At 47.2% G+C, this 12745-nt stretch overlaps 5 protein-coding genes across 5 annotated transcripts; 3 read left to right on the top strand and 2 right to left on the bottom strand.

The window, feature by feature from the left end:
* Window positions 1-1644: 1644 nt before the first annotated feature.
* On the top strand, window positions 1645-3687 carry MGYG_05502 (MYB DNA-binding domain-containing protein; the record flags this gene model as incomplete). Its single annotated transcript, XM_003172870.1, has 1 exon — window positions 1645-3687. The coding sequence occupies one exon, from the start codon at window positions 1645-1647 to the stop codon at window positions 3685-3687; it is 2043 nt and encodes a 680-aa protein (XP_003172918.1).
* Window positions 3688-4363: 676 nt separating this feature from the next.
* MGYG_05501 (hypothetical protein) lies at window positions 4364-4937 on the bottom strand (the record flags this gene model as incomplete). Its single annotated transcript, XM_003172869.1, has 3 exons — window positions 4364-4392; window positions 4452-4773; window positions 4860-4937. 3 exons carry the CDS (start codon window positions 4935-4937, stop codon window positions 4364-4366), a joined length of 429 nt encoding a protein of 142 aa, XP_003172917.1.
* An 824-nt stretch (window positions 4938-5761) lies between these two features.
* Window positions 5762-8139, top strand: MGYG_05500 (LEC14B protein; the record flags this gene model as incomplete). Its single annotated transcript, XM_003172868.1, has 4 exons — window positions 5762-6565; window positions 6673-7038; window positions 7107-7860; window positions 7964-8139. The coding sequence occupies 4 exons, from the start codon at window positions 5762-5764 to the stop codon at window positions 8137-8139; spliced, it is 2100 nt and encodes a 699-aa protein (XP_003172916.1).
* Window positions 8140-9012: 873 nt separating this feature from the next.
* Window positions 9013-10422, bottom strand: MGYG_05499 (RRM domain-containing protein; the record flags this gene model as incomplete). Its single annotated transcript, XM_003172867.1, has 3 exons — window positions 9013-9128; window positions 9211-9860; window positions 9932-10422. 3 exons carry the CDS (start codon window positions 10420-10422, stop codon window positions 9013-9015), a joined length of 1257 nt encoding a protein of 418 aa, XP_003172915.1.
* A 1206-nt stretch (window positions 10423-11628) lies between these two features.
* MGYG_05498 (translocase SEC61 complex gamma subunit) lies at window positions 11629-12000 on the top strand (the record flags this gene model as incomplete). The annotated part of the gene is made up of 3 exons (XM_003172866.1): window positions 11629-11713; window positions 11800-11886; window positions 11960-12000. 3 exons carry the CDS (start codon window positions 11629-11631, stop codon window positions 11998-12000), a joined length of 213 nt encoding a protein of 70 aa, XP_003172914.1.
* Between the last annotated feature and the right edge of the window lie 745 nt (window positions 12001-12745).

Raw genomic sequence — 12745 nt, 5'->3', positions numbered from 1 at the left:
AATCCGAATGTACTACTTTTTATGTAAGTCGAATCTACCTACCTATAAGCCTCATACAGCCCCCAATTACTCTAATCACAAGAAGACAGCTTTACCTTTTTGCTTACCTTTGTCCCTGTACGCATAAAATCCCGTATTTAGAATATAAGGTGAAAGATCTTCACATATGATCCATCGATAACGACCTAACGTCCGTCTCCCCTACAAGAAGAACGAAAATGAATAAAAAGCTAACAATAAAAACCAGCTACCGAGATAAACCTTGGAAAAAAATACCCATCGCAGTCATCACCTTCTCTTCGATCCACGTTCAGTGGTGGACAATACCTTTGTGATGCTCAACTAAAGGACCACATAGACATAGCTGTTGGGGGAAGGGCTGTCGACTTGTCATACTACAATAAGTATGCAAGATTTTCCGAGATCAAGAGGAACCTAGCGAATGAAGCCCCAATACGCGTGCCTAGGTTCGCTGAACATAATAATTAAAATACCCAGTTCAAGTTTGTGTAACCACTAACTTGCATACGGCTGATATATGAGTGGTTACCTTACATGTGTTGATGGTGATGCAGAATAGAGGAGGGCCAACCGCGTGTGCCGCTTGGTCCTCCGTTGAGAGGAAGGCAATATATCCCCTGAAACAGCGATGCCAGCTGAGCATAGAAACTATGTACTCTACGGGCATACCGGCCTTTTCCATAAAAGTCGCGTGGCGCAGAACTGGAGTTCTTTTTGTGATGTCAATTTCGCCCTCAACCGCTGGCAAGGACGGCTTTACGACCCTTCCTCGAGGCTAAGTTGGCGGACTTCCCGAAAAGCAAATAGAACAAGGCCAGCGTTCAACGGACGTGGCAAACTGCAAGGAGTACTTCGTACCCATGTTTCCATAATGCATTAATATATTTGTTCACCGGCTATTGTCGATAAAGTTCTTTACTACAAAATATTCGTAGTTTGTCCGACACAGCCGGGCATGATATTGAACCCTGCGTGAAGATTTTTTCACCTGCTGTGGCTTGTCGCTCTCTAATTTGGTGAAAATTAGGGAACAAAAGCACCTGATAAGGGCGGTATGGGCCTGGTTAGTACTTGGCTGTCCATTCATGATGTTGTTAAGGTAGCGGTGAAATCCTTCTCGATATGCCATTGGTGCGCTTACCTTCCGAGAAGGGGATCTGACGGAACTTTCTTGATGATTTACCACGCCTCAGCCACGTAGACCGGCGCTTATATCAGGGCTTGGGTGTACCGCAGCAAAGGGGGGGAAATCAAAAGAAAGGGCCTCACATTTACGGTGGCGTTGGAGAGCTTGTGAGTGTCAAAACAACGCTGTCAAACGTTGCTCCTTTTTTGATGTTGGGAAAAACGAAGGATGTAGATTGATTAGATAAGCAATCACACTGGAAGTCAATATAAAGTTCCGGAATTGCGGACGCTAGTCCTAAAAAAGAAAGACGTTAACTGCGCTTCGGATAAACTGACATCCGAAAGTCAAGCTTACCTAAGGTTGCCAGGCCCAAAAAGGGTGCCCAAAGCGGAAACCTTTTCATGATATCACCAGGAGAACACGCAACAGGCGACTCGACGCTGGCCGGCGACGCTTCAAAAGATGTGAGGCTCATATAGAATCAGGACTTCAGTATGGATGCCTTTGTAGGCTCTCTCCCTTCGTTCTCCACGAACTCGGACGAGGCAACATCATCCCAGAATCGGGGTATGCACCAGCTCCCGCATCTAAACATCCCTCCGCTTCGAGGCCCTCTGCCACCACAATCGCGGAAACCCCCGTCTCCACTTGAGCCCAAGGCTGGGACAATCAGGGAGCCCAAATATAACTCCAAGTCAACACTTCCCACGCCCAACCATCTATCAGAGCCCCCAACCGTAGCGGGGTTTCTTAACAACACGGCCCATGCGGACAAGCACACAACCCCAGTCCCAAGATCTACCACAGAAAATCCACCCAAAACAGTACTCCCGGCCTTCATAAACCTACGAGCCGTCGAAAAACTACCGTATTCCTCCTTCAAACAAGAGGTGTTACCTCGTAAACGTCGCCAGGCCGATCAGTATGCTGATACATTCGGAGACCATCTGCAGCTTCCAATACCAAAAAACCAGAAGCAGATACAAAAACAGCGTCCCCCATTTGGACCACTAACCATATTGAATGGGTTAAACGAGCCACCACCAAATGCTGCCCTCTTCCCACCAATTGAACCCAACGGGCCTCCGAATATCCCGACATGCGACATCCAAGAAGTGCCGACCCTAATCAACGGCTCCTCTATCCAAGATAATGGGGAAAGGAAACATAGGCAACTTGTGGAAGCTAATGAAAAGACTGGTGCGGATAAGGATCGAATACTGGGCAACGCATCTTCCCAAGAAACTCCTGCGTTAATGCCTGGCGCTGGACAATCCGTTGAGTTGCCTGACAATGAGGATGACCTAAAATTCAATGGTGGAGTTGCACCAAAACCACAACGGAGGAAGAGAGCACGGAAATGGACAGATGAGGAGACTTACGATTTATTACGCGGAGTTGTGAGATGTGGTGTCGGTAATTGGGCTGTCATACTCGCACAAACTGACCTACATTTCAACGACCGAACGTCGGCAAATCTAAAGGATAGGTTTCGGGTTTGTTGCTCATGGGCTTATGAACCTAATGGGGAGCCCCCAGCGCTCGCAGATAATGCGAACAATGAACGGTCCGGAAAGATATTCTTACCCGATCCTAGAAAAACTATGGGAGTTGTTGAACCAATCCCTCTCACTGGCTCTACATCTGCACTTCAAAAACTTACAGGAAATACGCCTTCCACTGCACCCGGTTTCCTTCCGACGTCTACATTTTTTTCGGGTACAGAAACCCCTATTACACCAGAAAAATACCCAGCGACACAGGTATCTCACCGCAAAACGTATCCTCCCGCAAGGGGCAGTGATGCTCTTTCAAGGAAGACAAAATCTACTTTGATTGCTCTCGGACTGCCTGATCCCGACGCTATTGTCAAAGCAAATAGGCGGTCCAGACGCCCCTTTACGCAAGCAGAAGACGAGGCATTACTGAAAGGCTACGCGGTTCATGGCTTCCAGTGGACATTAATACGACAAGACAAACATCTTAATTTAATGCATCGAAAAGCTACAGACCTTAGAGACAGGTTCAGAACGAAATTTCCCAACGCCTACAGGGAAGGAGGGTCGGCAACTGCGAAAAACATACCAGCCTCCAGCAGCAATACAGCCATGCTAAGCACTGCGTCTGATCCAGCTGACGACGTAAAACGTGGGTCTACTTCAGCTGTCCCGATCAGTGCAATAACACAAGAACGCTTACAGCTGTCTAATTTGACCTCGCCCGTTGATGGCCTCCAGCATGGCAAAGGACAACTTAGGCGACCAAGTAATAGTGGCGCAGGTATTACTATCGCGACATATGATCAAAATGTAAAGATGAATCCATCATCCACACCCGCGAATGATCATTTCCTATCTACTATGGCTGCTAGTGCAATGCCTATCGACCCGGCAATGCTACCTCCAGCTCCACCATTGAGCTCTGCTTTCGCCTTCACGGCGGTGGATGACAGTACGAGTGTCAATACTGGCGAATCTACATTTGAGCGATCCGATGATGTTACTCTACCTCCGTTAGTATGGGAAGAATTAGGGTGATGACAACCATAATCCGTTTGTGAGACTCGACCTCGGACGGTTCCATAATGATACCAACATCACGAATATTACGACCGAAATCTTTTTCATACATTTCTCGGTATTGGCAGATTTTACACCTACATATATATATAACTAATTGCTACCTATAGCTTTTCGGGGAATGAGATAATTTTAAGTAAAAATCAACCGATTTCTCTACGAGTTATATTGTGTAAAAGTTAGCTAAGTCGCTCACTGTATGTTGTAGCAAGTACGCAAAAGCTTATAAGAAAGAGAAGAAAATCAGGTATTGACCTGGTTTGCTAGTGTTTTAAGGGCATATGTATGAACTAGTAGCTCGTAAGGAGAAAAGAGTATTAGGGTCACTTCGCTAGCTGTGGTTTGTTCAGTGCTCCTGAGCCTGAAATAAATGGGACATGGATATAAGTTTGGCTAGCGCCAGTAACGCCTTGTAGGTCCTAGAAATAAAAAAAGGGAGAGAGAGAGAGAGAGAGAGAGAGAGAGAAAGGTAGAGAGATAGTACTGAAATTAGCAAGCAAGGAAAAACACAGCTAGTAAATCAGCACCATCCGCGTCATTAAGCTAGAACATATGGCCGAGACATAGGCTAGAGTTCACGTTCATTGGAATGGAAAGGGGATGGGTTTCGTGGATTAAACACATGTAGATCGTATCACCATGCATTGCGGTCCCAGTTGGGATCTATGGGAGTAAAATATTAGTCCATGGCGTATAGTATACATATATGGGCAGGTGTTTACCTTGCACAAAGCTCGCTAGCACCTTACTTCCGGTCTGAAGTAGTGGGTGGCCAACTACGATTTGCAAAAACCGCTGTAGACCTTCTCTACGGTGTTCGATCACATCATCGCTAAAGCGGTTTGTGAACACTTTTCCTGGAAGCGGAGGTATTGTGACTCGTGCGCTCTCCCTTTCCAGTATATCTCTGAAGTATTCGAAATCCGAGTATCGGCGACGAACAACGGAGTGTTTCAACTTAAAGGCAGGTATATTGGTCCGACAGACGATTTCATACGAGGTATACATATTGCGAGATGTACCATGAGTCTGAGGGTTTCTCACCTGTAAATGCGCAAAAGCCAGCAAGTCAGTCAAACACGGAAAAAGTTCAGGGCCATGAGAGAAAGGCAAGCAGGACAAGCTCATACTTCGATTTCCAAGAAGTTCTCGGGAGGTCCGTAGATCTCCTCAAACGTCTGATGACGAGCATCTGGTATGGCCTGCATCTTGCTATCGCCTATCAGCCGTGGATATGTGTTGAAGAATTTGATATCAACTGGCGCGGCTTGTACAACAAACAACCAGCGAGCTAAGGCGGGGGCAGTGATGGAGGGCCACCAAGGTCACAAGGGCACGTAGAAGCTATGACGGCTTATGGTTGGCGGAGACGGACGTCCCTGCTGTGCGTTAGTGGTTCTTCTTCTTCGTCTGATGCTGCTGCTGTCTGCTGTCTGTTTCTCGCTTCCTGTGGTGTCTCACGCCGACGTCTTGACCAGCTTCACCAAAACCCCAAAAGCGGAAGTGGGACCTCCCTCGGCAAAATATTATTCCTCGACGTTCCAAAAATAAACTAGCGTTGAATCTAGTTAGTAATTTAATCTCTTGGCATTATTTCCACGTGACCCGGGCCGAGCTTAAAACAAACGTCAAAAAGCGAAAGAAAACAAGAAAAACATCGCGAAGTTGGTTGAAGCTGCAATAATCAGAGCAGAAGCTCCTGGTATTTCGCTGCCGGAGCTCGTTCGTTGCGATTCCTGGGACCCAAGGAGGCGTCTTTGGCCATTGTCGGACATAGGAGATATCAAGTCTAACGCCACGTCTAGATGACGCTACTGGCTGGCTAGTTTTGCGGAGCAACTACGGAGTAGAGTTAACGTAAACGACAGGGTACCTACTCCGTACCCGACAATTCATCCATTACAGCCGTTCGGACACCGGAACGGAGGGCATATTATCCAGCGACTCCAGGGCGGTTTTGCTCGTCGACTGTGCTGTTATCGCACACTTGTCAGTGATATATGGTACATCTTACACGTCGCTTGGCTTTATCATGTCTGGTCGTCCCCCAAGCCGCCAGGAAGCGGCGTTCCCTGCGGAGCCAGGCTCCATATACCATCTAGCCCACGAATGGGGCAGCGTTGATGCAATTGGGAATAGAGAGAGCCCGGTTGATGCAGGCTCTAGCAACACTGATCATTGGGGTTCATTGACTGGAGATCTGGATGATATGGATCACGATGGTGAAGATGATGACGACGATGATTACGACGGTGAAGAGGAAGAGGAAGAGGAAGAGGACGATGACAATCACGATATCGATGATAGTGATGATGACCACAATGTAGAACTTCAATTTTCCGTCCATCAGGCGCAAGATGGCACGACAGCGGCAACGGGGGAAGGCCAGCCTGATAGTCCAGACCGCGTAAGAAGTATGGGCAGCAATATCTCCCTCGCGTGGAATCTTCAAATCTCTTTCCCTTTTGGCTTGCTGATAGGATTGGTGTTAGTAACCACTGCGCAACTGTTCCGCCTGCTTGGAGCCACCGAGCTTCATCGTATTCTACAAGGTCATGGAGTTCTGCGCTCGCGATCAAGGGAAAATGGCCAAGGCTATGACATTTTTGGTGTACAAGCCACCCGTCGCATCAGAAGAACAGGACCCAGTAAATACCCGAAACCTCCAAGCCAGGCAGGGAGAGAACTCATGATTTCCGGGGACTATGGTAGTAATCCGTACTACGTCGACAGGTTGAAGGGTCGAAAGCAGAAGCTGGCAACAAGTCTGATGTATAGAGAGCTGGGGGCAGGGCCACGAGGGACCGAAATTAGATCCTCTCGTGAACTATCCCAGGTGAGAGACTATTCATTTACATGATTAGCCTCTATCTCCTTGGCTCGATGTTCTCCATGCTTATTATATTATTTATTTGTGCCCGCTAACATTGAACCAATTGCTAGGGCCTAATTCCTGGTACCTCTGCTGATACCATCATTCATTACGAGAATCCTTGTTACTCGGGCCAGTTCTCTGATGATGGGAACTTTTTCTTCGTGACTTCTCAAGACTTCAATGTCCGGATGTATGATACCTCCAACCCATACATCTGGCAACATTACAAGACAGTGGAATACCCCTTCGGACAGTGGACGATAACAGATGCGACACTGAGCCCGGACAACAAATTTCTGGCATATAGTTCGATAAGAAACATCGTTTGCCTAGCAGGGACGGACCCTTCATCGTCAACAGATCCTATCCTTTTGAGTTTTGAACATGGGCCGCGGGGTGCTGCGCTTAACTCCGTTTTTGGCACCCGTTTTGGGGTGCGTTATTCACTTATCTCCCCTTGTTAATCATAACCGATGAGATTTCCAACTGACCTGATGACTAGATATGGTCGGTCCGCTTCTCTGGCGATGGCCGAGAGATAGTAGCTGGAACTTCTGGTCACTCGGTCCTTGTTTACGATCTAGAGACGCAACAAACAACCCTTCAGCTCCGCAAACATTCAGACGACGTCAACGCTGTTTGTTACGGAGACAAAATGTCACCTCATATCCTGTACTCGGGCTCCGACGATTCCACCATACGCGTGTGGGACCGTCGATCAATGGCAGATGGCCGAGAAGCTGGTGTCTTCGTTGGCCACACAGAAGGTATAACCTTTGTTGACAGCAAAGGAGATGGCCGATATGTGCTATCGAACAGTAAAGACCAGACCATGAAGCTATGGGACTTGAGAAAGATGATGACAACAACTAAATTTGATGGAATGAGCCATATCAGATATTCAACGGGTTTTGACTATCGATTCAGTCCGTTCCTTGAATCCGATTATACCCCCCATCCCCATGACTGCTCCGTTGTTACATTTCATGGTCACGGCGTACTTCGGACTCTGATTCGTTGCCACTTTTCACCTTCGGGAAGCACAGACTCCAGATACGTATACACGGGAAGCCATGATGGGAAGGTATACATTTATAATCTAGATGCCACTTTAGCCAAGGTGATCGATGTCGGAGGAACCACCCGGCACTCGTGGTCGCCTAGAGGCACTCCTCGCTCCTATGACGTAGATCCCAAGGAGATTAAAACTTGTGTGAGAGATGTCAGTTGGCATCCCAACGCCCCGGTAATAGCAGGTATGTTCGCCACCTGAACCTAAGAGACGATGCATAGAGCTCTATAAGCCTGGTATTTTATTAATGAGGAATACTCATTTCTAACTTATATGTTACATTATAGCTACCTCGTGGAATGGCTTGGGTATGTCGGAAGGAACATGCACAGTTCACTCGTGGACGGACGATGCAGAGGACGATGAAGGGCTTCCTTCAATGGGTTGGCATTTGGAATCCGAACTTCAGCTGCCAACAGGCCAGGATTCGGTTGTTCTAGGCTCTGACTTTGATGACTATTGATGGCAGGTAGAAGTACCCAATGCTACTAGCCAAGGTCATATTGGGTATCTCGTTAATGAAGGGGGTGTTTTCCCCCTATGTCTCGGGCAGGACTTGACGTCATCTCCAACACCCAGGCTGACATATAGGGCCATTTTCCGGTAATACTTTGAAGCGCGTGAAGATACATTTCAGGCAACTCATCTCTTCATGTTTATATTTCTTGCCAATGAAACTATTATCTTGTCCCAATATCTAAGTTTTAATATTCCACATAACATGCAGGAGAACAACAGGGTTAATGCAGCACCGAGAGTTGTAAAATATAAACAATCTTCGACCCATAGAGAAAATAAACAGACCTGATACAAGAATCAATCCTTGACCGACAAAAATATGAATGCAGCAAGGAGTATAAAAGACAGAAAAACCCCTTATCAAATTCCTAAAACTAAGTCCTATAAAACTCCATGTGATAAAGGTACTTCACTAAGATCGAGCCATTTAAACCGCAGAGAGACACCATTTGCTCATTAATAAGGAAGAACAGACAAGGTAATAACGAAACACAAAGGAGATCCCATGCCTTAAACAAATAATAACGAAAATAGATGGTAAGGAGCCTTTCGCCTGCATGATGGAAAGGTGTGGGACTTCGTATTTCTTGTGGCTTAGGTAGTCGAGCGACAGCCCGGGCAACGGCTAAGCAGCATTCAAGACGTAGACGAAAGGTGGACTTGTGATATTTAGTACAGAGCGACAAGTCACCGGATAGATGGCTCAAGTGCAAATCCAGGCTGGAAAGGGCGCTGGAGGGTAGACCGATAGCACGAAGCGCCCTTAAAATGTAATGATGGTAGAGGCTGAACAAGTCTGTTGTTCTCCAGAGTTGTATTACTCCTGTCGTGTTCGCTTAACTCCATGTGGATTCCAGGCACCGCTGTCATTACCACCACCGCCAAAGAAGGCTGGGTTGAAATGAGGATTCTGGTTTTGGAAGCCAGCTTGCCCTGCATTACTCTGGTTAGAAAGAATACGGAACGAACATGGTATAGGAGTACGGCTTATGTATAGGTATTAAAGGACACTCACCTTGCATCCCCATGTTACCTCCTTGCATTCCGCCCATCATATTCCCCATTTGGTTTGGCATACCTCCCATGGGCATACCTCCCATGCCTCCCATGCCTCCCATACCTCCAACGCCTCCCATATTACCAACTGGTCCGCCAACTGGCATCATGGGGTTGGCCATGCCACCCATACCACCACGACCACGCATATTGGGATTACCTCTCATGTTGTTCATCATGCCTCCACGGTTGTTGAACCCTCCGTAATTCTGCATGCCTCCCATAGGACCACCTTGAAAGCCCCCGACCGCTCCGCCCTGGAAGCCGCCACCCATAGGAGTGAAGTTCCTGTTATTGTTGTACCCCATATTTTGGTTCATTCCGCCGCGGTTATTGAACCCACCGCGGCCACCACGGAATCCAACTGCATTATTCATGCCGAAGTTGCCCTGGCCGGTATTGAAACCTGGTGGAGTAGCTCTGGGAGTTCGATCGTCTTTTCCGCCACGCATGGGATTCTCCTTTGGAAGGGTTTTAAATGGGTTGACATTGGGTTGGGTATAAGCAACGGCATACTTTCGTCCGCCTTGCTGGGCATTGTTCATCTCTTCGATCTTGTGTTTGGCTATTGTGGCAGCTTGTGCCGATGTAAACTCAACAAATGCTTGACTGTTTGTTAAGGATTAGTATATATTACGCAAAACGCCGAGGTTAAGAGATGAATAGGCCTATATGCGTACCCTTTACTCTTTCCATTCACTTTGTGTTCGCTGAATGTGACATCCTTAAGGTCAGCCTCGACACCAGCCTGGTTTATCCAACCGCGAACCTCGTCGTCTGTTGTCCACCAATGCAGATCTGAGATATACAGGGCGGATGTGGCGTCCGGATCGGCTTCTTTTCGTTTGATGCCCTGCTGAGGCAGGTATTGCTGCTGCTGCTGTTGTTGCTGTAGTGGAGGTTGCTGTGGTAGATTGTTTCCTGAGTGTGGCATCTCAGATGAAGACTTCTCTGTTTTGAATATCTTATGATTCTCATTGTCCATATGGTTATTACTGTTGCCATACTTCTCGTCGGACCCGTCTCCGTTCCCACCGCCATGCTGCGTGTCTGGAGCATCGAGGACTAGGTCCGGTTCCTCGGTTTTAAAGGCCGAGTCTTGACCTTCATCAGTCAATCCACTTCCATCTCCGTAGATATCAATATCAAAGTTATCATCTTCAGTTGCCATTGTGGTTTATTTCCTGGCACGTCTGTTTCTTGTTTGAAGGATTTTTTGCTTTCTCTTATAAGCTGGGAGCAATGATTTGATTTCTGTTCTTGATATTTTCGTTATGCACAGCTTTTCTGGGGTAGTTGTCTTGATTCGACGGGTTTGAAGAGTACAGGTCTGTGGTTCAGGGAGCCAATTAGTAAGGAAATGTACATCAAAAGAGATGAGTTTGATGCTGTAGTAGAGATTGTCATAGTTTGCCGTTGTCCATCTGTCTTCCAGGACACCAAAAAGCCCGGGGTATCGAGATGCCATGAGAGGTAAGAGTAAGAAAATAGAGAATCAAAAAAGAGATACGTACAAATCCTGTCGGTTATACTGTTTTTGGTTTCAAAAAATGGGCACACACAAGACAAGATGACAGGCAGAATCGAGGTCTTCTTCGTTCAGCCAGATATAAACCCCGACTGCCTTCGATGGCAAGTACAGGACAGAGGGTGTTTGCTTTTTTAAATTAACCACAGCGGTTTTTTGTTTGTCACAAGTAAAGGTTCCAACAGGATTAGCGCTTGATCCTCCACCGAGGGAACGAGTGAGGGAGCAACGGAAGACACCCTAATGAGAGATATAGCGGGCAAAACAGGTTGTTAGACAGTCAGGGGCAATGGGAAGGGAGAGGTTTTGGTTAGCTAGAAGAGCTTCACTTCCGTCTGCCTATCTGGCTCTCTCTGTCCGCTCTAGCTCGAGCTCCAAGACAGCCGCGAAAGCGTGGCGATGGAGCGCAAAAGGACCAGCACCTCAACAAAGTTCCGGCGCGCGCAATGGAGACTCCGGTCGGTATCCTGACGATGAATAGCGCAGCTGCGAGAAGCCAGTCGGCCGTTTGATGTTTGATGTCGTCGTTGAGATTTCGAATTGAACGCGAACGCAAAAAGAAGGCGGACGTTGCGCCGCCAAAAGCGGTTTAGCGCTGAGGTCACGTTAACGGGCCGGGTTAACGTGTTTCCGAAAAGACACCTCAACCTTTACCGCGAAGATCGAGATCGAGACAGACACGGACAGTTGAAAGTTGGTAAACATCGAGGACGAGGAAGACAAACCGAAGGCGACGCTTAGGAAAGGATCAATATCGAGGCCGTTGAGTCATTTCCAGACAGAGATATAGTGACATCCCACGCATTCTCCATTTCACAAGCCACACGTCACTTTATAATATCTGTCGCCATGTCGGACGCCTTCCAGGAGCTCGCTGATATCCCCAAGGACTTTGTCAAGGATGGAATGCTCTTCGTGAACCGATGCACAAAGCGTATGTCTCTGTCGCTGTGTTGAACCCACACCGTGTGGTTGAAACCACTAGGTGATACGCTCTCAACTGACACGTCCGAATTATAGCCGATAAGCGCGAGTTTCTCAAGATCAGCCAGGCCGTGGGCTTTGGCTTCCTCATCATGGGAGCCATTGGATACTTCATCAAGCTGAGTTAGTAACCCTCCTGACGCTTAGTAGTTATCATAGAAAGGACAGGATGCTGACGTGTTACTTCACCTCGCAGTACACATTCCCGTTAACAACATTCTCGTTGGAGGCGCATAGTCACCTACTATCCACATCAATACCTTCAAGCCACATTAGCAAACGAGAAACCCCAGCACGCTGGTTGGTTCATATTTGAATGGCCAATTCCTCGCAATCCACTTCTATCTTCTCAACCCCTTTCTTCGTCGTTGACATGGACGTATGTCTTACTGTTTAAAGCGAAAAACAACCCATTGGCGTGTTACGGATGGATGGCAAAAAAATATGGAGGCTGCCCTGAGGTTGAGAAGGTTTTAACCACTGCTTGGCGCTATATCATCTCTATTCTCTTCCCAGGGACTAATTTCATTGCGTTTTTTTTTTTTTACTTTTCATGTAAATTATACAAATATACCTCCTTATCATTTTTCAATATGGACATGTACTTGCCCAACTGAGCCATTCGACTCTCCAATTACAATCCCCGACTAATCTAAAGGTTGTACCAGCTGATCGAGCCCTAAAGTGGTTTGTCTCAAACCCGGGCTAGTGCAAAAGAAATAATAAAGGTGTACTCCGTATAGGGTACATACATCTTCGGGGGCCAAGGGTCAAATCTCAGTTTGTCCACCTGAGCGTTCTTCGCTGGGCTAACTAGTTTTGATATGCGTTCCTCAGCTGGGCAACGAACATTCCATACCCTTGTTCGGCTCTAACCCCAAACAGTCAATACAAGCTCCAGTGTTGGACAAACTATTGGTTGATATACACGCTCAAAATTTCCACATCGACGCCCCATTCCTTCTTAATTAACATATAGCCG

This window comes from Nannizzia gypsea, genomic scaffold (genome assembly GCF_000150975.2).
Source record: "Nannizzia gypsea CBS 118893 supercont1.4 genomic scaffold, whole genome shotgun sequence".
NCBI lineage: Eukaryota > Fungi > Ascomycota > Eurotiomycetes > Onygenales > Arthrodermataceae > Nannizzia > Nannizzia gypsea.
This window is presented reverse-complemented; position numbering and strand designations above follow the sequence as displayed.